We start from the raw sequence: 26,645 nt of genomic DNA, 5'->3' as shown, positions 1-26,645 counted from the left end.
TTCTTTATTCCCCGTCATTTTTTATTTGTTTGCTCAGCATGTTACCACACGATGAAATATACACAAGCCTATTCACTATACATGTTCGGCTAATCCAGGTTGTTTGATGCTTACACGTAACCATACGACACATTTACTTGGGAACTAGACACGTGTTTACTTTTACCGTAAACCTACTTCTTTTTTGTCCATGCTACGCAGCACGTCATGTTGTTTTCCATAACCAACATTTTAGCAAATATATTTAGGATTGCCGATATGGTCACCTGACGGATTTAATATTACCAAATGCACGGGAGAAATGATCAATCACTTACATAAATTCGGTAGGAGATGAACAGTGGCGTCACTAGGGTTGGTGTCACCAAGTGCGGTAACTCTGGTGTCACCCCCATGGACCTCCTTCCGTAACAGACCATACAGGATCCTTAGTAACGTCATTTTTGTGTCATCCCTTCTGATGGTGTTACCAGATGAGGTCAGCACCGTCCCCTCTAGTGACACCAATGGATATACACTCGTCTTTGTTTTGAGTTTAATGCCATTTTCTCAGTGCGAGAAAGGCTATATCTGGAGGCCAGTGTAACTGATGGAGGAAGAACCCTGGGAATTCTTGGTAACAACAACCGACCAATGGGATGCTTTCCATATGCCTACTTTTGCCACATGTTAAGTACTGCAAACTGTTACCGAACGTCAAGCCATTACTGTGTATCTGTTTTGTTACCTATCTGTCTCATTTTGGCCCAATTATCATATATATATATATATATATATATATATATATATATATATATATATATATATATATATTAACTTTAATGCAAATAAACCATTCTTTCCACCAAAGAACAGGAACCCAATTGAGTATTTATACAGTGTTAAACCCATTAAGCAAACTATGCACAATTACCTTAGGTATACCAATAATTAACCAGACGGCACTGTATTTTGAACGAAATAAAAATTGTAATGTCACATGAACAAATTTTCGACAAATACAATTAAAAGTACAATTTTTATAAGTCTTTGGTATGACTCGGCCCGGGTCAAACCCACGACATCAAGGATCCGAGGCAGACGCTCTAATCAATAGGCCACCGGAACGGTCTTCTTCATGTGCATCATAAATAATAACAATCTTAATAAAACTGCTTATATCTATTTATTCATAAATTTTAGAGATAATTATCAATCGTGATATATGTATCTTTAAGATCCAGTTTTATGTATTTTTGTGTATTAAAATATCATTAATCTGTGCTGTATATGCATATCTCCATGTCAATTATTCATTAACGAATCAGACTATTAGGTTAGAAATGGAAGCTATGACGTCATATTGTTTATATCATTGATCACTTAGAAAAAGAACATATTTAATGACGTAAGCAATGATACCGAATTCAGTCTAATGAAGCGATAAAGCGAAACTAGTCACATATTTTACGTGTTGGTGTTGTTTTATTATTATTATTATTATTATTGTTAGCATATATGCGCACACATATTTGGTAAAGTACGTTCTCTTAGTCCACATGTTAAGTACTGTAAACTGTGCGCGAAAATCAAGCCATTATTGTTTGTCATAAAGGGCTGTGCACCTCCCCCTTCATCGTATGGCAGCAGTTAATGTATCTTCTACAATCGTCATATCATCATCATCTTTTGCGATTCGGTCGAAATACCTGCTATTATGCAAACTTTGTTGTGAAATGAAGACACGCTTGTTGATACTTTACAATAAGCATAGCCTCCATTGTTTGCGTAGGACGAGTTTATCTTTGTCTAAGTAAAGTTTTCGCGTGATGATTGTATTTGTTCACCATTGTTTTAACATTACATCTAGCAATAATGCAGTGTAGATCTCCAGAAATGGCAACGTCACGTGTCTTTGTCAAGGCCTTCAAGTCTACCTCTAATTGCACTGATTGCAATTAATGTGTGGCTTCAGATCTTTGCCTTCTTGAAACAGATATCCATGGTGAAACTTCGTTAACTGCTCCAAGCTAAAGTGGACGAGGTTTTGGCCTTAGAGGTTGTAAATTCATATTATTTCTTGTTCCTTGAACCGTTCAATTTAGTTCTAAAGACTGCTGCAGTTTAGCTCACTCGTTCAACTTGTAGACTATTACATACGCGAAGTATTAAGTTCATACATGCTAATTATGACCAGGTCCACAACAAATACAAAAATGATAACAACTGGACAGTAACCCAATTAAATATTACATGAATTTCTAATCAAAAATGTAAATATGTACATGTTTTAAATAAAGAACAGAATCAAAACTGTATTTCTAAATGTTGTCAGCAAAAGAATTTCAGAATTAATATAAATGTAACACATTTTAAAAGATGCATATTTTATAATGATTAATGCATGTTTCCAAGATAGCGGTAAAACAAAACTATGGGTGACGTTTATCGTCATCTCTCTCTCTCTCTCTCTCCAGCATGTAATAATCACATTTTTTTTATAGAAGGATTACGTGTTTTATTATTTAAAAGCCTATCGTATAAAAATAGCATTCGTAAGCATGTCATAGGTTTTTGCTGCAAGGGTAGGCGTAAATGGTATGCACTGTATCGAATGATATATGGGTAGAATACAGTGTTATATAGTTTAATATACGTCTAGAAACCTATTTTATGCAAAAATATCATAATTTAACCACAGCGTGTTTCTGCAGATCATATTTCAAGTCCAAACGTTTGTGCACAAAAAAAATACAAATAAAAAAAACAAGAACAAGAAAAAACAAAACGTTTCGTTGGAAACTTCAGTGCGCAAACCGCATTGAAGATCAACAGCTTCCTGATTTGATATTGTTAAAAAGCGTGGTGTCAGACTTCAAAATAAAAATATCACCCATAGGTTGGTGCTTAGTGAGATATTTATTAAAAAAGTGACTAAGAAAATAACTTTTCTTAACAATCGCAGCATTTATAGCATAAATAGTCACTAATGCAGAGAGAAAAATACAGTGTTTATGAATCTGGCACATTTAAAACCTATCACAAAATGATAATAGTTTTAAAGTGTTTGATTTCGACATAACATGATATATTTTCATTCATTTGTGTGCGTTTTTTTTAATAATAAAAAACACATATCAGCGACACTTACCGTTACCTTCTAGGAACTGAACTAATTTACGTCATTTAAGACTGATATTCTATTCGCATATGATGGTGTGGAAGTGGGCATAATGGGAAACAATGAGAGACGGAAGGGAGACATGTAGTGTAAAACAAATAAACTTCTTTGTTTTAATAAAGTAAATACATTAGCTTAGACGCACATCAAGCGCATTAAACCTTTTCCGAAATTTAATTTAAGCAGTAGGTCTCTAATTGCAACAATAAAACAAATTATGTTAGTTTTCATAAAACGCTAGAGACCAGTTGTAGACGATCATATGAGAACTGAACAGCATACCTGTTTTTCTGTCAAAAATTATTTTTCAGAAATTAACAGTTTATAGTTGTGTAGTTTTGAAATATTGTCATTCAAAATGTAACGTAGATTCTGAAACATTAAAGCACGACAGTAAACTTTGGGAGTAGTAGCTGGCACAAGTGGGACATTCCCTGACTAACTGTTACTAACACAAGTGAGGTAGTTTTAGTAACATGCTGAGTGGCTGATATCATAGTAGAAATGTCACTCCTCAGCCATTATCTGGTGACGCATGCATATTTAGGTCACCGGAGCGGTCTGTATAGTATGTACAGAACAGATAGGGTGTACTAAATAGAATGCAAATAACAGATAGGGTGTACTTATAGTATATAAAGAACACAGGGTGTACTGTATAGTATGTACAGAACATATAGGGTGTACTGTATAGCACGTGAAGAACAGATAGGGTGTACTATATAGTATGCAAAGAACAGATAGGCAAATTATGGAGTAACAGTCTGTACCTGTTCGTTTGCATAGTATAAGTTATGGGCAAAATCTCCCACTGGGTAAATCCAAACCTGATATAAACCACGGTCCACAATATCGCCGCTGGACAGTATCTCTCCATGCGAAATGAAGGGCCATAATCTGCCATACTCCACTTAGTATTGATTAACAGGATGTTATAATTATGTAATTGAATCTGGTACTGGCCTAGGGATAAGGTTTGGTATGATCTGATGTTTCGTGTCACCTTAACACAAGTATCGTAGTTATTTCTTACGCAATTAGAGGAAAGTGACTCGCACATGATTACATTATGGAAGTTAACCCAGACTGGCCCGACGGTAGCATTCAAACAATGACCCTTCAGGTCTTGAGTCCAGCATGTTAACCACTGAATGACCGTGGCTCCATCTATGGATAAATGCATGTATACATTCCTCGTACTGTAAACTGAATTCATTAAAAAAAGACAATTTTTTTTTTGCAAATTGGATGGCACAACAAAGAATACAACGACTGATGCTTATGAAAGCATGGTTACAAATCACATGCACACATGCAATTAGTATTTAGATCGAAATGTTAAGACACTTTAACGTCCTCGTCTGTTAAGATCTAACCTATACCACTTTACGTAACGTGCACATTATTATTTATAAAAAAACAGTGTGTGTGTGGGTGTGTGCTTATATCTTTAACGTAGCTTTAAAAAATTAAATTTTCAGTCATATCGTTACGATGTCTGCATTCTGACAGTCTATAGTAATGTTTAGCACGTGGGCATCATTACATACATCAATCATGTTCCACCCGGTCACATCATCCTAACACCAGTCCGACCAGTCGTAACACAAACCTGTTAATGATGATAGTCAAGCGAGACAACTTATATTACCAGTTGTATAAGTCTTTGGTATGACTCGGCCGGGGTTTAAACCCGAGACCTCTCATATCCGAGGCAGACGCTCTAATCTTCCTAGGCCACCAGAGCCGTCTCAATAAAACAGTCAAGCCCCAGGTCAAAGGTCTCTTCTTTCATGTAGCCAATGAAATCTGGCACACGATTTTAAAGGGTCCACATAGATATTTGCACAAAGCGTGTACTGGTTTCACTGGTTACAAGTAGTAACATTTCATCCTCAAGAAGGTACTCCTTACTGAAACCAGGTTTTTCACAAACTAAACATGACAAGAATAAATGTGTAATGGAGTGGATTAACAAGGAATTACTACAGTAGATGAACATTATGCATACCAATGTGAATATTAATAACCAGTTATATGCCGTCACTTGCATCTGCAACACGGTATACTGTTACTATGTTGGTATACAAAGCTGAACATTTTTCAAATGACCAACTTTCCCAAAATAAAGATATTCATAAAATCGTACCGATACGCCAGCCCTCATCACCATGGATTTTCATTTCGTATTTAAGATTTCAACAAGCTGATTCACACTTGGCACGGGCCACAATGTAAATGTGCGTTATGTCCATCTATTTAGCGGCCATTGGCTCTTCAGCCCTCGGGTTACTTTTCGTTGAGATAGTCAGACTTAATCCCGTCACCATAATGACTGTATTAAGTAAGCAGCTTCTTTTCCTTTTACCGGTGCGTTGACCCTGCGATTAGTGCGTCCGCCTCGGATGTGGTAGGTCGCAGGTTCAAGCCCCGGCCGAGTCATGCTAAAGACTTATAAAAATGGTAAGAACAGCTACCTCGCTTGGCGCTCAGTGCTAGAAATCACTACAAACTGCCACACTGCAGATATCGTAGCGATATGACTGAACAATTGTGTGTATATGTGATTTGGATTTTCAACGAAGCTTTAATAATTTTTCAGGTATGTCGCTATGATGTCAACAGTGTGGCAGTTTACAGTGATGTCTAACACTGGGAAGCATGCCTTAGACATGCAGCATGATGTCCCACCCATTCACATTATTCTGACACCAGTCCTACCAGTCCTAACACTAACTTCTTAATGCTGAGCGCCAAGCGAGGCAGTTGTTAGTACAATTTTTGCAAGTCTTTGGTATGAATCAGCCGGGAATCGAACCCACGATCTCCCGCATCCAAGGCGGACGGTCTAACCACTAAACCACCAGAACCGGATTGGTTCTGAATAGTTGTTAAAGCTACGTTGGAAATCCAAACCACACACTCGGTTTTCCTATTTTAACTTATAGTACCCTCATTTCTCCCGACGTCACTATTTGTACATAATGAAGACCATAAGCTGCATATAAAATAACATAATCTTGTCTTTTAATAAGCTGTAATCACTGACATTGTGCATGCTTTTACACATTATAATAGTCATGTTTCATATTTAAATAATTATATTGCCTCGCTGTGCTGTAACAATAATGCATCTACATGTTGTCTATTACTGTGTTGTAGTTTAATTTGATGCTTTTATCGTTTATCTATTGCTGTATTGTCTTTTAATTTGCCTTTGTATTATCTTAAATCTAACATTGCAAAGTCTTTTAAACTTGCTGCTACCATTGTCAAAATGATGTCTGCATGTATACTTTTACACTGTAAATATGTGACATCGGTATACCTGTCTATGTAATCATGAAAGCTCCTACACAGCGAGTGTTCATGTATTTTACTCAGACCACCAAAGAACAATTATTCTGTATGTTATCCCATTTGGCCAGCAATATTTCTAGTCTGTCTTGGGCTGTTGAATAGAGTATTTTGCCATCAATGTCACACAATTATTTCACAGCAGCTGGCCCTGATATAAATCTTGCGCACTAGATCGATCTTCTTATCCTTGTCAGCCAATAACAAACTATTTTGTTATTTTACTTTGTAAAGTCTCTTTTTATTGGCTAATTATAGAAAGTCAATCTTTTATATCAGTTTTATTGGCTGGGTCTAAATGTTTCAGGTTCATTGTAAAGTGGTTATTATGCAGAGACAAAATCTATTTAAATATATATAACACAAAACATCCTACAAAACACAGAAATCTGCTTTTTCCCATTAAGTAAGTACTAAAGATTGAAAGATGTGTTGTCAGCAATAAACTTCCAGTGGCTTTACTGAAAGCTGTATTATTTACCATATCCAGAAAAAGGTATGTCTTTAGGGCCATTATTGAAAGTTTTATTAAATAAAATAAACATCCAGGTAAATGTATCACCTTTCAAGAAAACCCACGACAAACATAGTCAAGACTAACTTACTAGCACTAGTATCTGTGTTTATGTACATTTCATACCCGGGAATAAAGAACAAATCTACACTGTAAACTCGTTCAGTCTAATGTTACACCAGCACATGTAAACACCATAAGTAACAAAGGCAATATAAATTTCCAGACTGATTCATTTAATTCAAATCAACATATCCAGTGGAATAAATAACCTTGATTTTTGTAGTGCAGACTTTTAGTATTACAATTACTGTACCAACAACTATTGTAATGCATTTTAGCCCGTACAAATTATGTGTTATGTAGTAAATGTATTTTAAAAAAAACAAAAAAAAAAAAACAAGATAGGTGGCAATCAACCAAACTTGTATTAATTTAAAATGAAAACGTCAGAAAAGGAAAGAAAATAGTTACTACTGAATAATGTCCAAAACTGAATAGAAGACATATCTGGAGAGAAACATTCCTCAGAGTCAGCCATTTTTTTTAATTCTTTAATCATCATAAAATTTTTAAGGCCAAACCATATATACTCCTCGTACATCAAGTCCAACTGCAAAAATTATAGACCTTAATGTGCCTTTACAAACTAAACTGTCAAACCTAAATTTATGTTGTCTTGTCTGACTGGTCAATCCTAACAAACTGTTATAGATCTACCAGCATATTATATCAAATACTGTCAAAGTTAATCCTGTATGCAGATGGATATGCTTATATGCAAATATAAGTTAAATATTAATAAAAAACGAAAAACAACAAAAGTTGCAGTACATTATATCATAAATTAACCCACAGTTCAAGTCATGTAGTCTTTATGCAGTATCACACGGTCATAAACAAGAGAGTGTGCATTATGCAGCGTGACACTTCTGTAATAAAACTCCTGTCAAGTTTAGCTATGAACACGAGGAAAGAAAATAAGACAGGTGTTTCAGATAAGGTTTTATTGTTGAAATGATAATTGTCTGAAGTATTCCCCAAGGAACGCGTCTGGAAACAGATGATAGGTCTCAACAATAATGTCGCATGGAAGTGTTAAGAAGTGTGTGTGTGTGCGCGTGTGTGTGTGTGCGCTCGCGTGTATGTACGCGTGTGTGATTTAGATGTTTGACATAGTTTTAATAATATTACAGTTAAATCGCTATGATGTATGCAATGTGGCCGTTTATACTGATTTCTAGCAATGAGCGCGGAGCGAGGTAGCTGTTCTTACCATTTTTATAAGTCTTTAGCATGACTCGACCGGGCTCGAACCACAAGGCCAACGCAGCGGTAAAAGGAAAATAAGGTCCTTACTTAATAACAATGGGATATCATGTCGCAGACTACTCCGAGTTTCCTCTGACCCTTGACTCTGTATGACCTCTGACCCTTGTCTCTGTATGACCTCTGATGTCAATGACATATAGTTGCGAGAGTTGTGTAGTCACGTGACTAGGAAAACAAATGGCCAGACCCAGGTCAAATTTCAGCAACATTGTTCGTTCGTCTCGACTGTCAGCGGATTAAAAACATGATGCATGCTATGATCGCGATTTTTCAGAAAATAAATCATATTATTATCTACTTCATGCAGGTATATTTTGAAGAAAGGTAGTTCAAATTTGCTATTAAGCGGCTACCCCATGCCGACAAAAAATGGTATCGGCGAAATCCAACTTTTCGACAGGGAATGGATTCTGACCTTACACCCCAACAAAAATGTCCAAATATCACAAATAGGGTGGCAGGGGTCAGAGGAAACTCGGACTAGTCGCAGACATGCATCATCATGCACCACACAGTCACATTATTCTGACACCAGGCTGACCTGTACTAACGCTAGCCTCTTAACACATTAAGCCCTGGAGGTTTTTGTGTTTTTCGCCTGAAATTTGAGTAGGAAACACATTTTGAAAGATATTTCTGAATACATCCTAATACATCAACTTCCATGTAATTTTCCAATAACCTAAAGCCTAGTTGTGTTAGAAACATTGTTTTTCATTGGCTATTTGGCTCACGCATGAGCAGAAGGGTAAAAGTTGGAGTTCTTTTTTTTTATTGTTGTTGCTTATCGAGACCACGCTATTCCAAATGCCCATCTTGTCCCACTTTTTGCAAAGGTTCATCTGTCTGTATGCAGTTCTTACCGGTCTGCTTTAGATAGGAGACCAAAAAGTCTAAAATCCGGACACAAAATCGGATTCCAACCACGGGCGAATTTTGGGTGGAACAAAATCGGATCCAAAAAGTGACGTTTTTCCCCTCTGTATTTTGTAGTGCAACTAGAACTTCCAGATTATTTGATATCATTGTAGAGTTACATATGTCTACCTTTCTATAATACCACCCACTTTAGTGTACCATACATGACCTTGACGCTACAGAGCTCGACAGTAGGCTACTACCTCCTGCCACGTTAACTCGTTGCCAAGGGTTAAGGTGTTAATGCTTAGCGCCAAGCGAGGCAGCTGCATGTACCAGTTTTACAAGTCTCTGGTATGACTCGGCCGGGATTTGATACCGCGAATTCCTACATTCGAGATGGATGCTCTAATTAATTTGGCCACATGAGGGGTTTAATAGGAGAGGAGATTACATATTGTATTTCTGCACTATCATAAAATAAATTTTGGAGAATTAAATTTGCCTTTAAATACAGAATAAGAGGAAAAGACGTTCATAACAACAGTCATTACAATGTATACATAACATTCTCCAGTTAGAGCGTCCGCCTCGGATGCGAGAGGTCGTGGGTTCGATCACCGGTCGAGTCATACCAAAGACTTACAAAAATGGTACAAACAGCTGCCTCGCTTGGCGATCAGCATTAAGAGGTTAGTGTTAGGACTGGTTGGCCTGGTGTCAGGATAATGTGACTGGGTGAGACATCGTGCTACAGGTCTGCAGCATGATGCCCCAGTGTTAGACATCATTATAAACTGTCACACTACAGACATCGTTGCGATATGACTGAACAATTGTTAAAAATCTAAATCACACACACACACACATTCTCCAGTTAACATGCTACTACTCATTATTTTGGCAAACATTTTTGTATTTCGCATGTAACAATCATGGTGACAAGATAACTCACAGACTGGTGAAACAATTTGGAAGTTGATGACCTTTCTCGTCCTGAGGGTGCTTTTATCTGCTTGGATATTTGTACAATTTTTTTGTACAATTTTTAAGTAACTTTAATATTAACAAAAAGTATTTGAAAGTTTGATATTGTGATGGCAATTAATAATGACATTGTGATGGTAATTAAAAATGACATTGTTTTGGCAATTAATAATGACATAGTGATGGCAATTAATAATGACACTGTGATGGCAATTAATAATGACATTGTTCTGGCAATTAATAACGACATTGTGATGGCAATTAATAATGACATCGTGATGGCAATTAATAATCACACCATCAACATAGACACAATACAAATTTGGGAATGTCCTTAACTCCTTAATAATTCACTTGAAAATTTTAAGTGTTGAATTTGTTTTACTTGTGATCAGTTAATGATTAAATATTGTTATCTCTGTACTAATGATTTCAGGTGGATATCCATATCTCTCTACTGCAGACTTTAGATAGTTATCCTTGCTATCTCATTACTACTGACTTGAAACATATCCTAGTTATGTCTCTACTATTGACTTCAGATGGATATCCCCGTTATCTCCCTACTACTGACTTCATATGGCATAAATATCAACTGTAAGATTTGTTTTCTATTTCAGAAAATACTACCATATTTTTAGATACATAACAACTATTTTATGACATCAAATTATGTACTACAAATCCAGATAACTGGAGCTTGTTAACACGAATTTAAATACAAATTGAGATTTGATTTCAAATTTCATGTCGGTGTGCTGACTATCAACATGGAATGTTAGTAAATACAATGTCGGGACCAAATTCACTTATTTATTTTGATGTATCTGTATCCATGTATAAGTTCAATGAAGCAATAATATGCAATGACCTTTCTCTGACCACAGGATCAAATGAGGAAGCAGACATATATAGATTTCAATATGGCCCTCAGGCAGTCATTTAATGGTTGGACCAAATTCATTTGGATACAGCAACAACAATATACTGCAAAAACGAAATGGGTCTCTTTATAATTGTATTTTAAAATCAGTATGACCATCTGTATAAACTAAGAAGTTATTTCAATGTCTTTTGTAATTTTGGGGAATAGGTTGTGCATCATTTTCCTTTAGCACCAAAATCATCTGGATATAGCAAAAACAATATATTGCAAAAAGGAAGTGGATATCGTAATAATCTTATTTTTAAATCAATATGACCATCTATATAAACTAAGAAGCTATTCTGATGTTTTTGTAATTTTGGAGAATCGGGTGTGCATCATTTTCCTTTAGCAACAATAAATACAGTATGATCTGTTTTAGTAGAAATTTGATGTCAATATGAAGATTCCTACAAGTGGGTAAAACAAAAAAAAATAAAAAGATTTTCAGGATTTAGGACAAAGATGATAAAATAATTATTTAGTGAGAACCCCACATTTGTATTATCTATGACTATTTATGTTTGGAGATCTGAAGTAGGTAAGATCATTTTCAAGATGTGGCTAGATTGGATGACTAATCAGCATGATGTTTATTAAGGATCAACAACATAGCATAACAAGTCTTTAGGTGAAATCACCTTGCTATTGTAATTGTTCCTTCGTGTGAAGTAGAGTTGATGAGATTTCCAAGCTGACTGCCATGACCATCAAACTTAAGTCTGATTAGTATGTTTGTCATTTCAGACTAATAAAGTTTTTTGGCAAAAATCCCATGTCTGTATGGCCTTTGAAGAAAAAGTATTTAAAATAATGTTTTCAAGATAGGTCACCATGGTATCCATGCTAGAGTTCTTGTTAGTACTATTATCATGGTGTCAAACTAAAGATCATAATTTTTTATTTTCTTAGTGAAAACTCCATTTTGTGATGATTATCCATTTAACTGAATAATCTATAGTTGACTCATTGGAGGTCTAACAGTCACTATATTTTATTTTAGTGAAAAACTAAAGATGATATAACCATCCATCTGGGAGAAGTAACACTAGCACAAATTTTCAAGCCTGCCTCCAAGGTGTGCATGATGACAGGATTGGTTTTTGACTGTTTTGGCAAAAAGGTTATTTAGTGCAATGGGAAATGAAGTATAATATATTGCCCAAGGACATACATGATTAACCTGGGCACATCTGGTGGTTGGTAGTATGATCTAAACCCACACATTTATCATAACAAGTGTCACATGCACACAGCCGAGTCACTGCAGCTCCTGCCTTCATCAGTCACCTTTACTACATTCCCAAGCTGGCCAGGAGCGGCTTGCTGTCCGAGATGATTGTGTGACTGGTTTCATTTTGATTCATAATGAAGTACATATCATATGAAGTCTTAAATTTGAAGCCTCCTGTCAAAGCATTAAGAAGAAGCAGGAATGGCATGATGGTGGAAGTTAGATTAGCACCATTTTCATCTAAAAGGTCTTTTAAAGAAAACTACATGATGATAAGAACATCTCTTCAGCTGGAAAAATGATAAGATTTTCAAGATGGCCACACTGATGTCTGATTGGCAGCATTTAATTTAGGTCCAGCAAAACATCATAGGAATAGAGATTGACTTAACAGATTTTTCCAATAGTCAGCAGGGCTTAGTCACATGGAATAAACTAACCACAGAGAAAATCAATGAGGTCTCCATTCAAACTTAAATATTGAATTTTTTAAATTTAGGTGGTTGTTCCTATTAATATTACTGGTCTTCTTGAAAACCAATGGGCCATAGGCCAGTAGGCTACCGGTTAAATTGATTACACATATGAAGTATTTTAGTGTAAACCTCATGTAAATGTTAATATGACCATATATTCAGGAGTAACAATTAGAATAATTTCAAGATGGTCCCTGAAGGAAATAAAACAAATGCATAAAATCTGGTCATTTCATTCATTACTTTATCATTTCTTACCTGACTGTATGCGGAGAAACCATAACAATATCTTCTCCTTTGTGTTTCATATCAAACAGAAGTATTCAATAGTATTAAAATTATGAATGTGGCCAGAACATATTTTTTTCACCTGGAGTTTAAGCCTGATTTGTATATTGTGGGGAACATATTTATTCTGATGAAAAACTTGAGTTTAAGCAATACAAGAAATGAACAGGACTCTTTTTGCTATACTTTCTTTTATGTCAGATAAATATTATCACTGACTGACATAGCAGAATGGGCCACATTATTCAACATTGAATGGGCCACATTATTCAACATTGAATGGGCCACATTATTCAACATTGAGAACACATATCTGTGAAAAATAATTATACTGTCCCGTGACAAAGATCTGATGAATACAATTTCATTATGTTTGGCAAGCGATGCTGATTATTTAATGAAATGCTCTGGGGAAAGTCACAAGCTAATCAAGCACACTGTCATGAAACTGACTCCATTCATGAAATTTGATTGGTTACATCATATTACAAATAGCAGAAACATGTGATATTACCAACACAAGGTCAGTCCATACAAATACAAAACTAAATATTCATTTATTTACCTATATTTGCGTACAGAAAGTATTTTACTACAGTGCGGGATTGTTCATATATAGGAGCTTTAATTGCTATGAAAAAAATAACAATCTGTTCTTTACATACTAGATACAGATTGCTCTTGTGGCCTATTGGTTAGAGCATCTGCCTAGGATGCAGGAGGTCATGGGTTTGAACCTTGGCCAAGTCATACCAAAAACCTTTAACAATGCTCCTAACAGCTGCCTTGCTAGGCACTCAGCATTAAGAAGTTAGTGTTAGGACTGGTCAGCCTGGTGTCAGGATAATGTGACTGGGTGGGACATCATGCTACATGTTTACAGCATGATGACCCAGTGCTAGACATCACTTTAAGCTGCCACGCTGCAGACATCATAGCAATATAACTGGAAAATTGTTAATGCTACGTTAAAAACCTAATAACACACACACACACACAAAATTGGCATCTTTAACACAGATCTGTCAGAGGGTATAAGAAGCTTTAGGACTACTTGTGAGACTGTCTTTGGTATTGTCACTATATACAGTTTTGTTCTTTACTCTTAGAAATGACACAAAATGGCTAATGCAGCCTGTACCGCAGAGTTTGACTTTATCACCAGACATTTTAGTACAATCTTGATAAAACTTCATGCTACAATGTTTAGAGTAAAATGATAGTGTAACATACCTTCCATAATGACTAACAATGTGTCCCGTAAAACTGTCAATGTTGTAATGATGACCAAAATGGAGAACAGGAATGTACAAATTGGGTCGGCCAATTTATATTCTTCTTCTGGCTAGAAAGAAAACATGATTTATAGTGATTATGCCAACAAGATCAAATGACATACGATTCAAATGTGACCTATAAATGAATACAACACATTCATTTATCTAAATGTTCTTCTTTCTTGGACAATATATTCAAGGAAAAGAAAACTATCTATATAAAAGCCTCCAGTTCATATAGGCTTCAACTGCATAGTAAAACTCAAGGGCAAGTACAAAGCAAATGACAAACTGCTGAAAAACATGCTCGCTTTTATGAAATACAAATAACTTTACTGTGTGACAATGCAAAAAATGTGATTGTCCATAAGCAAATACAAAAAAATATCTCCAACCAACTAAATTCAATAGGTGATAGGTCATGATAAACCAGTTATCATCATTTCCAAAATGAAATATGACATAAAACACTGGGCCGATATCATCTCCAAAAGCTTATGTCAATTGGTTATTGTTGTTGTAGGGTTTTTCAGCACACGATAATCTATACATGGTGGCCAGTATTAATGGTGGAGGAAGAACCTGGGAAAACCCCAGAAAGAACCACTGACCCACGAGAAGCTACTAGCAAGCTTACACAGATACTTGGCTGGATCTGAGACTCGAACCTGCGCAGACAGAGGTGAGATGGCAGTGATCTGTAACAGGGAACACTTTAGACCACTCGGGGCCCCCTTATGTCAATTGGTAACCAACTTCTATTTTTTCCAGAAGAATTAACTTTTGAATCACATCCAGGAATCTGTTTTGAATCGTAATTAGTCATATAACTGATGTTTTTGATAAAGGTTTGTCAGTCATGCTTTAATACCTAGTACTTTAAGTTGTGTTATTTTGTCCCCAGTTTGGGCTGAATTGTTTTTCTTCTTCAAATTATTGAATTCAAGTAATTATTTTCCATAGAAATACAAAAGTACTCTGATATAATTCTTATACAAAGACATTTACTGGAATTTACATGGAATTGAAATCAAAACTGGAATTCAAAACTGAATATATTCTGTAATTCAACAAGAGACTATTGACACAGCTACACTTCCTAGGCTATTACAGATATATCACCTTCCATCTTGAATGTTAATGGAATTTAACTGAGATTCACTCATAGCATCCTTGAGCACTGCTGAAATTGGAAAACCAGAACTTGGAAATCCTGAAAATGGAAAACCTACAGTGTTCCAAAAACATCAAGCGTAATAATACAAGTAACTCTCTATGCACTATTTGATGCATACAACAATTATTTGGCTCCTCCTTTCTTGCAGGGTACTGGATGGCTGGTCTAAAGTGTTTGCCTTTATTGACCACTTCCATGTCAACTGTCCACATGGGTTCAAGTCTCAGGCTTGACCTACACTAAATGGATATATGGGGAAGATTATCAGTAGTTTCACATTGGTTGGTGGTTCATCCAAGTTTCTTCATTTACTAGTTATACCAGCCACTATGCATAGCCTATCTTGTACTGAAAAACAGCACAAAGCCTACAATAAAACATCATGTGCTGAGAAACAGTGCTAAAACTACAGCAATAACAAATGCAACATTATCTCTTCTAGTAACAATAAAAGCCATCATTTTTTAAAACAATAATAAGAACAACCATCCCTTTCTACCACAAAACAGCATTCATCTCTTCCAATAAGATCCACTATCTCTTCCAACAATGATAAAGACAATTACCATATTACCATATCTCTTCAAACAGAAATGAGAGTTGTTATGCCTTCCAACAAGAAGAGACTTTATCTCTTTGAGTAACACTATGGTCAACAATCTCCTTCAACAACAAAACAACTGGAAAGGTATACTATACAAGTTAAGAATGGGCGTAGATTTGTTATAAACTGAAGAAACATTTCTTTTCAATAAAAATGTATAAAACTCCACTGTTAGATCACATGGATTAATAAACACTTTTAACTGATTTTATAGGGAAAAAAACTCCAGCTGACATTAAGTTATTTCCACAATACAAAATGAAAAAGTTCTAATTTTTTGCAAACTGATGTGACAATGAAATCAACAGGCCTAGATAATATTGGACCACATCTCCTGAGGGTTGTTGCACATGCACATATCTAATAGTATTGATTACATGTGTAATCCAAGCATGTCCACGATGTGTTTCCCCAGACAATGGCAAAAGCTATTCTAAACTAGTATATCTGTCTTAACTATCTTACCAACTCTGTCCAAGCCATCTGAAAAACATGTTCATAACAGTCTTCTGAAATAATGATCAACCTTAAGTTAAGTCATGCAAAAAAACACCCCTGTAAGAATGGATCTTGATCTCCAGGAAAGATATAATGAATATCTGCCTTAGATCAAGGAAAATTACTTGAATCCATGCCAGATTGATGGATATCTCCCTTAGATCAAGGACAATTAGTTGAATCCATGCCAGTTTGATAGATGTCTGCCTCAGATCAAAGTAAATCACTTAAATCCATGCTAGATAGCGTTAGATCAAGGAAAATTACTTGAATCCATGCTATATTGATATATGTCTGCCTTAGATAAAGGAAAATTCCTTGAATCCATGCCAGATTGATGTATATCTGCTTTAGATCAAGGAAAATTGGCTAAATCCATGCCAGATTGATGGATATTAGTTGAATCCATAAGATATATGGTGAACTGCCTCAGATCAAGGAAGATTAGTTGAATCCAATATTATCTGATGTTAGTGTGTGTGCGTGTGTGTGTGATTTTGAATTTTAATATAGCTTTAACAATTTTTCAGTTATATTGTTACAATGTCTGCAGTGTGGTAGTTTATAGTCATGTCTAGCACTGGGGCATCATGCCACAGACATGTCTCATGATGTCCCACCCAGTTATTATCCTAACACCAGATCAGTCAGTAATAACACTAACCTCTTAATGATGAATACCAAGCAAAACAGATGTTAGTACCATTTTTACAAGTCTTTTGTTATGACTCAGCCAGGGTTCAAAACCCATGATCTTTCACATCTGAGGTGGACAGTCTAACCATTAGGCCACTCGAGCGGTTTATCTGATCTCAGACTTTTTGTGACCTTACTGATCATGACAATTATCAATAAATTTATCATTTATCAACTGGAAAATATAACAACTGATTGGTTTATATCATAATTAGCAATCAGAACCACTCTGGTGGCCCAGTGGTTAGAGCGTCTGCCTTGGATGCAGGAGGTCGTGGGTTTGATCCCCGGCCGAGTCATACCAAAGACTTACAAAAATGGTACAAACAGCTGCCTCGCTTGGCACTCAGCATTAAGAGGTTAGGTTAGGACTGGTTGGCCTGGTGTCAGGATAATGTGACTGGGTGGGACATCATGCTACATGTCTGCGGCATGATGCCCCTGTGCTAGACATCACTTTAAACTGCCACAATGCAGACAATATAGCGATATGACTGAAAAATTGTTAAAACTACATTGAAAATCCAAATCACACACACACATGCAATCTGAAAACAGTGTCTATAAAAACTTGGGATCGATCCTGGGCCCACTGCTCTCTTTTATTTTCATACATGATCTGCCACTCAATATAGGCAACTGTATTTTATCTGTCCTACATGCAGATGAAACCACTAATAGATTTGAAACACCTAAAAACAGATCTAGAGTCCTCCCTTCAGATGGCCTTATAACAGATACTTTGTTTAAGGAAAATGGCATGAATGAAAACCAAAAACAATCCTAATGTAGTAATAATCAAAACAATAATAATATGGCATTTGTACAACACCTAATCTTTCAAAGCTCAAAGCACTTTATAATACTGTATTAGAAAACACATTAGAACATATACAATGACAAGACTGCAAAAACAAACACCATGAAATTACAAATCAAACCATTGCTGACAATAATTAAGGATGTAAATAATGTTAAGACTTTAATTCTATTTTTGTTGCCCACAAAGGTGAGTTTTAAAAGCACTTTGAATATCATCAGTATTCTTGTGTCTAAGATCTATGGGCCAGCCTATTCACATAGCTGGGCCCTGGTATGCAAAAGAACATTGTCCATATGACTTCGTTTTAACAGCTGAACAAAGAGAATGTAAGTGTAAGAAGAGGAGTGTAATTTTCTTGATAGGCTGCACACATGTGTGAGGTCAGAGAGGTATATTTGACTGGATCCAGTCAACAAAATGTGGTATAGAGAACATACTTTTCTTTATTGATTCTTAATGAAATGGGTCACCAGTGAAGGTTACAGAGCAGGGTGGAGGTGTGCACATTTCTTTATACTCTAAGGATGATCCATGCAGCCGTGTTTTGAACATTCTCAAGATTCTGCAGCAAATACTCAGATGAACCAAACAGAAGTGAACTGATATGTCTCAGTTCCAGATGTGCATGCCTGCATGTGTTCATTACATGCTGGTGCAATGAGAGTATACTATTTTCATAGTGACACTAGGTTTTGTACTAAATGTTAACTTAAATTTGGTATTGCTGGTACATATTGTTTGAGTAAAAGGACAGCAATGAAAAAAGTTTTTGCATGATGATCAGGATGGCTTCAGTTTCATCTATCTCCAACTTGTTACATCATATCCATCACTTAACATCATCATCTATCTCCAACTTGTTACATCATATCCATCAATTAACATCATCATCTATCTCCAGCTTGTTACATCATATCCATCACTTAACATCATCATCTATCTCCAGCTTGTTACATCATATCCATCAATTAACATCATCATCTATCTCCAGCTTGTTACATCATATCCATCAATTTACATCATCATCTATCTCCAGCTTGTTACATCATATCTATGACTTAACATCATCATCTATCTCCAGCTTGTTACATCATATCCATCAATTAACATCATCATCTATCTCCAACTTGTTACATCATATCCAACAATTAACATCATCATCTATCTCCAGCTTGTTACATCATATCCATCAATTAACATCATCATCTATCTCCAGCTTGTTACATCATATCCATCACTTAACATCATCATCTATCTCCAGCTTGTTACATCATATCCATCAATTAACATCATCATCTATCTCCAGCTTGTTACATCATATCCATCAATTAACATCATCATCTATCTCCAGCTTGTTACATCATATCCATCACTTAACATCATCATCTATCTCCAGCTTGTTACATCATATCCATCACTTAACATCATCATCTATCTCCAGCTTGTTACATCATATCCATCACTTAACATCATCATCTATCTCCAGCTTGTTACATCATATCCATCACTTAACATCATCATCTATCTCCAGCTTGTTACATCATATCCATCAATTAACATCATCATCTATCTCCAGCTTGTTACATCATATCCATCAATTAACATCATCATCTATCTCCAGCTTGTTACATCATATCCATCACTTAACATCATCATCTATCTCCAGCTTGTTACATCATATCTATGACTTAACATCAAACATGTACCTCTCGGCCTTGAAAGGTAGCCTCCACTTCAGTTGGGCAGCAAGAGTTGTAACTTTCAGTGTCATCAGTGTATAACTGTTGCAAAACTGGATGTTGATCTATGACACTTGAGAGCGGATGAGTGTACATAATGAAGAGAACAAGGCAGAGAACAGAGCCTTTTAGAACACTAAAACAAAGATCACATACGCTGGAATGTTTTCCATTTACAGATACAATTTGTGTCCTTGTGACTAAGTAGGCCTTGAACCATATTAAGGCTGAATTTTGAATATGAAATAATAATAATAATAATAATAATAATAATGAGGACTTCGTATAGCACCTAATCTTTAGAAGCTCTAAGCGCTTTACAACATTACACAACACCTATAAGATAAAAAATATATAATGATATGATTACAAAAACAAACACCATGAAATTAGAAAACATTAAAAAAAACATGCTATGAATATTTAAGGTAGGAAACATTATTAGGTCTTTAAGTTTTTTCTTGCAGTCGAAAAAAGTGAGTTTTGAGAGCACTCTTGAATGTGATCACTGTGTCTTTGTGTCTAAGTTCAGCGGGCAAATTCATTCCACGTTGCTGGGCCCTGGTATGCAAAAGAACATTATCCACATGACTTTGTTTTCATAGTGGGAATAACAAGTATACGATTGTCAGAAGAGGAGCGTAAGTATCTTTTGCTGGTGTGTATACATGTGTGAGGTCTGATAGGTATGTTGGACTAGAGTCCGACAGTGAAACGTAGCACAGAGAACAAATTTTGTGTTTGATTCAGGATCGAATGGATAGCCAGTGTAGGGTACAGAGCAGTGGGGAGGTGTGCTCTGATCGTGGTACTCTAAGTATGATCTGAGCAGCTACTGAGATGAACCAGACAGAATTGAGTTACAATAGTCCAGTTTTGAAAGTACTAATGAACACACAAGTGTTTTAGTGGCATCAACTGAAAGATATTTGCGAATATGTGGATACGGTAAAGAAATATCTCAAGGTCTATTGTGCCAAATGCCACATAGGGTCAGGATTGTAATCTTTCCACTATCCAAAGCAAAGAGAAAGTCATTGGACGCCCACAGATGGGACAGTTCAGTACTAGTGCAAACATGATATGCAGTGTATACAATGCTAAAATGACTATTTGAATTGAGATGAGATACAAGCTGAGATAAAACAACTTTTTCCAAAATTACTGACAGGAATAGGTGGTTAGAAACTGGGCAGTAGTTCTTAAAATGATTAGGGTTAAGTGTCGGTTTCTTTAACAGAGGTGTTGTTATGGCAGTTTTGAAAAATGATGGGATTTCCTTTGATAAGAGTCACTTAAGTATTGATAACATTGGTTAATGAAGGCAATACTGAATCTAAACATTCAGACATATGTGATGACAGAGTCTGATTGAGTTTACATGACACAGTGGTGCACATCGTCACAATTGTATAGTTTCAGTGCTCTTAAACACTGACATATATATTCACTATAACAAATGTATAGTGATCATGAGTCAATTGAAATTGTGTTGTCCAGCTTATATCTAATGGATTTAACTTTGCCACAGATGAAATTTGCAAACAGGTCTGTAAGGTCAACAGGAGAGAAGGTGTACAGGTATTCCTCGACATTATCTTGAAAGGTCAACTGGAGAGAAGGTGTACAGGTATTCCTTGACATTATCTTGAAAGGTCAACTGGAGAGAAGGTGTACAGGTATTCCTTGACATTATCTTACTGTAATCTTGAAGAGCTCAATTCAGCTGAATTTGTATGGGATCATAGTATCATAGCAGGCATACTTAATGATTATTAATGATTACTATGCAACAAAAAAAAGCAAAATTGGAGTACAACAACCTGAATCTTAAGGTGAACGAAATCTGTCTACACCTGGTTACCAATGACACAATTATTGACATGATAGTTGACAACAATTTGCAATGGAATTAATATATTCAAGTTGTGTCTTAAAGTTGATTCTTGTCAGTAGTTATGACAAAAATTTAAGGTCATATCTAGCAACATGATCAAGCAAATATATGTTAATATATTTAACAAACCAACAGACACTTCCCCCCAAAAAATAGCGTGCAGACTGATCCTAGATAATAGGTGAAATGTTAGCTGGAAGTGTATTAATATATTTTGAGAAAGGCTAGATTTATACACAGAGTTGCAAACAATTTGGTTCCAATATTTCTAAAGGAACCATGTAATGCTAGAAAACAAGGCAACAATGATACTAATTTAAAACTGAATATTTGTAGGTATTTGAATTTAGGGATTAAACTCTAAAGAAAAACCAAATAAAGAATATAAAAGAACAAAACTATGCCAACAAAAACTGGTGGTCAATTCATTGATTAAAACACTACTACACTGTACCACCTGTATCAGCAGAGATTAAATACATGTCATGATCAGTCACATGCACATAACTTCAAAAGATCAAAACAGCACAACAACACTAAACTAATCACTAAATCTGTATGATCTCTTTCTTAAAACAATGTTCATAAAGTTTCACAATCAATTACATTCTGATGACCATGGTGTTAACACAATGGCTCAAGAGTGGTACAATTCAACTTAAATCCCAATCAGGTCAAATAATGTTATCCTCCCACATGTGAACCAAACACATGACCAGCTGCCCCATGCACAGTAACATTTGACTGGTGTTTCACCCCCCCCCCACCCAAACACACAAGTACAGTCAACATTTTTTAAAATCATTTTTCGCTGTTAGGTACATAATGTGCTCAGTAGTTATAAACCCCAAATGCCAAATTACAATGGGGAGAACTGTAATTGTATCATTTTCTGAATTAACCTCACATGAAAAAGTAGATGTGGAATTAAAAGTTACTCAACTGAAACAAGAACAGGAAAAAAACGAAAGCACAAAAAGGAATGAAATTTTAAAAAAAGAAAAGTACAAGCTTCCCTACATGTATCTCTTCACGATACTTACCTTTAGTTTAATGATAAGAGCTGCTATCAACACTCCAATGCTTTGTATGATGTCCCCTAGTACATGGATAAAAGCAGCTCTCACATTTATATTTTTGTGTTTAACAGTTTCAGGACTAATGTCTCTTTCTGGTGCCAACTCAAGATCTTCAACATCTTCCAGTAACCTCTCATACACTGCGCTAGAATTGTTAATGGAATGACCATCAGAATGGTTATTATGTTGACTGTATCCATGGTCATGTGAGTTATGGGAATGACTATGGGAATGACCATGTGAATGTCCAAACGAGCTTCGAGATGATGCAGATCTACAACATCTCTCCGAATGAAGAACTATGCCCATGCTGAAACAGAACATATATACAAATGTTATTTTCACTTTTAACTAAACAGAATATTTATAAAAATGTTATTTTCATATTTAATTCAAACAGATAATTTATAAATGTTATTTTCATATTTAAACAAATTTTGCAGTTATTTTTCTCTTTATCTTCTTAATGACATGACTGAAATATATATAATTTTTTACCAAGTCCTACGTCTGATAAATATATCTATAACTGAAATATTTCAGAGTGAAGAAATTGTAGCAATTTATTTTTCTCCAACTGAAAATACGGAAAAAATATATCTTATAAATTTGTATCATAAATATTATAAGCAACTTAGATCCCCAATTGCAAAAGATATGACTGTGTATGTAAAATAAAGATCAAATAATTTAACATCTATGTAAAATAACCACTATAAAGAATTATGAAACTTCAATGGGACATTTACTGGAGATCAACACATTTCATATTGACTTGGTTCTGCAGCATGTGATGTGTGGACTATGCAGGCTGTTATAACATAAGCATGTAATATCTGGACTGTGCATACTGATGTAATGTAATCATGCAATGTGTGGACTATACACAATGCTATAATATAAGAATGTGATGTCTGGACTGTATGCAATGCTATAATGTAAGAATGTGATGTCTGGACTGTATGCAATGCTACAATGTAAGAATGTGATGTCTGGACTGTATGCAATGTTATAATGTAAGAATGTGATGTCTGGACTGTATGCAATGCTATAATGTAAGAATGTGATGTCTGGATGGTATGCAATGCTATAATGTAAGTGAGAGAGAGAGAGAGAGAGAGATTGAGAGGGACAGAGAAAGAATTTAGTGGATGTGCTGATTGACTGATTTATAAAGTTTATAGAATTATAAAATTCTTTTGAATGTCCATGTTATTTAATTAACTTTGACAAGGACCAAGCTGCAGCACTAGGTTTCCTTTTTTATTCAAAACTTTGTTACAAATTAGCAGTAAAGTGATATTTAGGTCACCTTCTATTGTCAGTTATGGGATACATGTATCTGATAACAAAATCAATTGCCCCATATTTCTAAAACCTCAGCGTTATTTCTGCAACTTGAATACACCAGTTACTGGAATAAAGGACAACTCAAACCATGCTTATTACACTTGATGACCAGTAATTGTAAACAAAGGACTAGTCAAACCATGTTTATCGTATCTGACAAATAATGATTGTGACAAAACAAACAGTGCTTATCACACCATGCCTTCAGTAATGGGAACAGTGGGACCAGTCAATCCAAGCTCATGTCTGACCAATAATGACTGTGACAAAAACCCACCAAACAGTGCTTATCATGCTCTTGCCATCAGCAATTGTACAAAAAGGACCAGTTAAACCGTGCTTATCATGCCTGACCAATAAGGGCTGACAAAACAATACCAAAACAGTGCATATCACACTTTGCCATCCATAGTTGGAACAGTGAGCCAGTGCTTATCAAGCATGTCCAACTGGAACTGGAATGGTGAACCAGTCAAAGAATACATATCATGACTGACCATCAGTATTTAAAACAATGGACCAGTCAAACAATGTTTATCATTTCCTGACATCAATAATTATCTAATTAGTGTCATAAATGGCTGCAATTAGTACATTGCTCTAAACACCTTATCAATTCATGTGTGAAAGTACAATAAAGTGTTGCACTGATGTTCCTTGCAATCTTTTAAGCATTAAATATTCAAGGTTCATTTTAATAAAAAATACATCAAAACATTATGAACCTTAATACGTACAGTATATATCATCAAAAATCAACTGCTATTCATGACAAGATGGAGGGTAACAATAAGGTTATACCAAATGTCATTTTACACAAGAGTGTGCGTAACAGCTACAAATATTTCTACAATAACAACAACTACTATGATTAACATGACAAACTGCTATTATCAGCATTAAAGACACCATATTTTATTTTTCTCCCTCTCAGTTCTTCTTAGTCAGTGATAAGTGATTTTTTTCCTTGCTGTATGGGATTAGGTTGATGTCTGTTTTGATATATAATGATTCAAAACTACAAGTCTCTGGTTTCTTATTGCCAGTATGAAAATGGATTATTTTCCACTGACCAAAATACACACAGCTGCAGTGTTTTGTCCTGAGTTTGCAAAAAGAACAAGTTGGATGATTGTGTAGGGATATGTCAAGACTGCCAGGTCTCAATGCAGTTGTAAGCCATATCAAAATAAGTTATTTAATCCAACACAGAACAAAACATTTATGCAGTACACAAATACATGGTATTTCATTTATAACAAACCCCTTTTATGATTTCTAAATTTTCTAAATAAATGTAGCTTTACTGTATGAATGAAGCTAAAAAGGATGGGAATTTTTAAGTCTGATTCTACACGTCCAAAAATATATACGTGTGGGTGTCAAAGAAGACACCTATTAAGTAGTTCAAGCCTGGATATGTGGAAATATGGATGTCAGATCAAGCATGCAAGACCAAATGGAGAAAATATAATAAAATAATGGTTGGCTAAAACAAACACAACTACCAATCTGCAGACCATGGTAAATAAAATGCTTTGTTTATATTTGTCACTCCAACCCTGAGACTGTCCAGCCCTTTTCACTTTTAAACCAGGGCTGATAACTTAAATTTAATTACCTCTGTTAGGCATCCAAATGCTAGGATTTTATGCGTACATTTTGTTATATCATAAAAATAGCACTGTAACTTCAATTATATATTTTTGCCCTTTCACCGTTCATAACAATCTCAGTAAAGGGACAAAACCATGTACTATTATTTTAGACCATGGAACCCTTCACATGGATCCCAGTAAAGGGACCAAAACTTATACTATTATTTTAGACCTTGGAACCCTTCACATGGATCCCAGTAAAGGGACCAAAACTTATACTATTACTTTAGACCTTGGAACCCTTCACATGGATCCCAGTAAAGGGACCAAAACTTATACTATTATTTTAGACCTTGGAACCCTTCACATGGATCCCAGTAAAGGGACCAAAACTTATACTATTATTTTAGACCTTGGAACCCTTCACATGGATCCCAGTAAAGGGACCAAAACTTATACTATTACTTTAGACCTTGGAACCCTTCACATGGATCCCAGTAAAGGGACCAAAACTTATACTATTATTTTAGACCTTGGAACCCTTCACATGGATCCCAGTAAAGGGACCAAAACTTATACTATTATTTTAGACCTTGGAACCCTTCACATGGATCCCAGTAAAGGGACCAAAACTTATACTATTATTTTAGACCTTTGACCCCTCATTGGGATCCCAGTACAGGGACCGAAACTTGTACTATTGTTTTAGGTCTTTGAACCCTCATAGGGATCCCAGTATAAAGAGCAGAACTTGTACTATTATGTCATACCTTTGA

At 35.5% G+C, this 26,645-nt stretch overlaps 1 protein-coding gene across 4 annotated transcripts in view; it reads right to left on the bottom strand.

Moving 5' to 3' along the window:
- Positions 1 to 26,645, bottom strand: part of LOC149792173 (proton-coupled zinc antiporter SLC30A2-like) — a 119,913-nt gene that overhangs the window by 81,555 nt on the left and 11,713 nt on the right. For all 4 annotated transcript variants that reach the window (XR_016423497.1, XM_089970680.1, XM_089970678.1 and 1 more), the window contains exons 4-5: positions 22,886 to 23,231; positions 14,365 to 14,476 (exon numbers count right to left, since the gene is read on the bottom strand). Coding sequence is in view for 3 of the 4 variants with exons in the window: in XM_089970680.1 (XP_089826806.1) it covers positions 14,365 to 14,476; positions 22,886 to 23,231 (458 nt within the window). In the remaining variant the exon portion in view is untranslated. The remainder of the gene's footprint in view (positions 1 to 14,364; positions 14,477 to 22,885; positions 23,232 to 26,645) is intronic.

The sequence above is a fragment of the Sinohyriopsis cumingii genome, chromosome 9 (assembly GCF_028554795.1).
Source record: "Sinohyriopsis cumingii isolate HCF-2022 chromosome 9, ASM2855479v2, whole genome shotgun sequence".
Classification (NCBI taxonomy): domain Eukaryota; kingdom Metazoa; phylum Mollusca; class Bivalvia; order Unionida; family Unionidae; genus Sinohyriopsis; species Sinohyriopsis cumingii.
The sequence above is the reverse complement of the archived record's forward strand: the minus strand, read 5'-3'. Positions and strand labels throughout refer to the sequence as shown.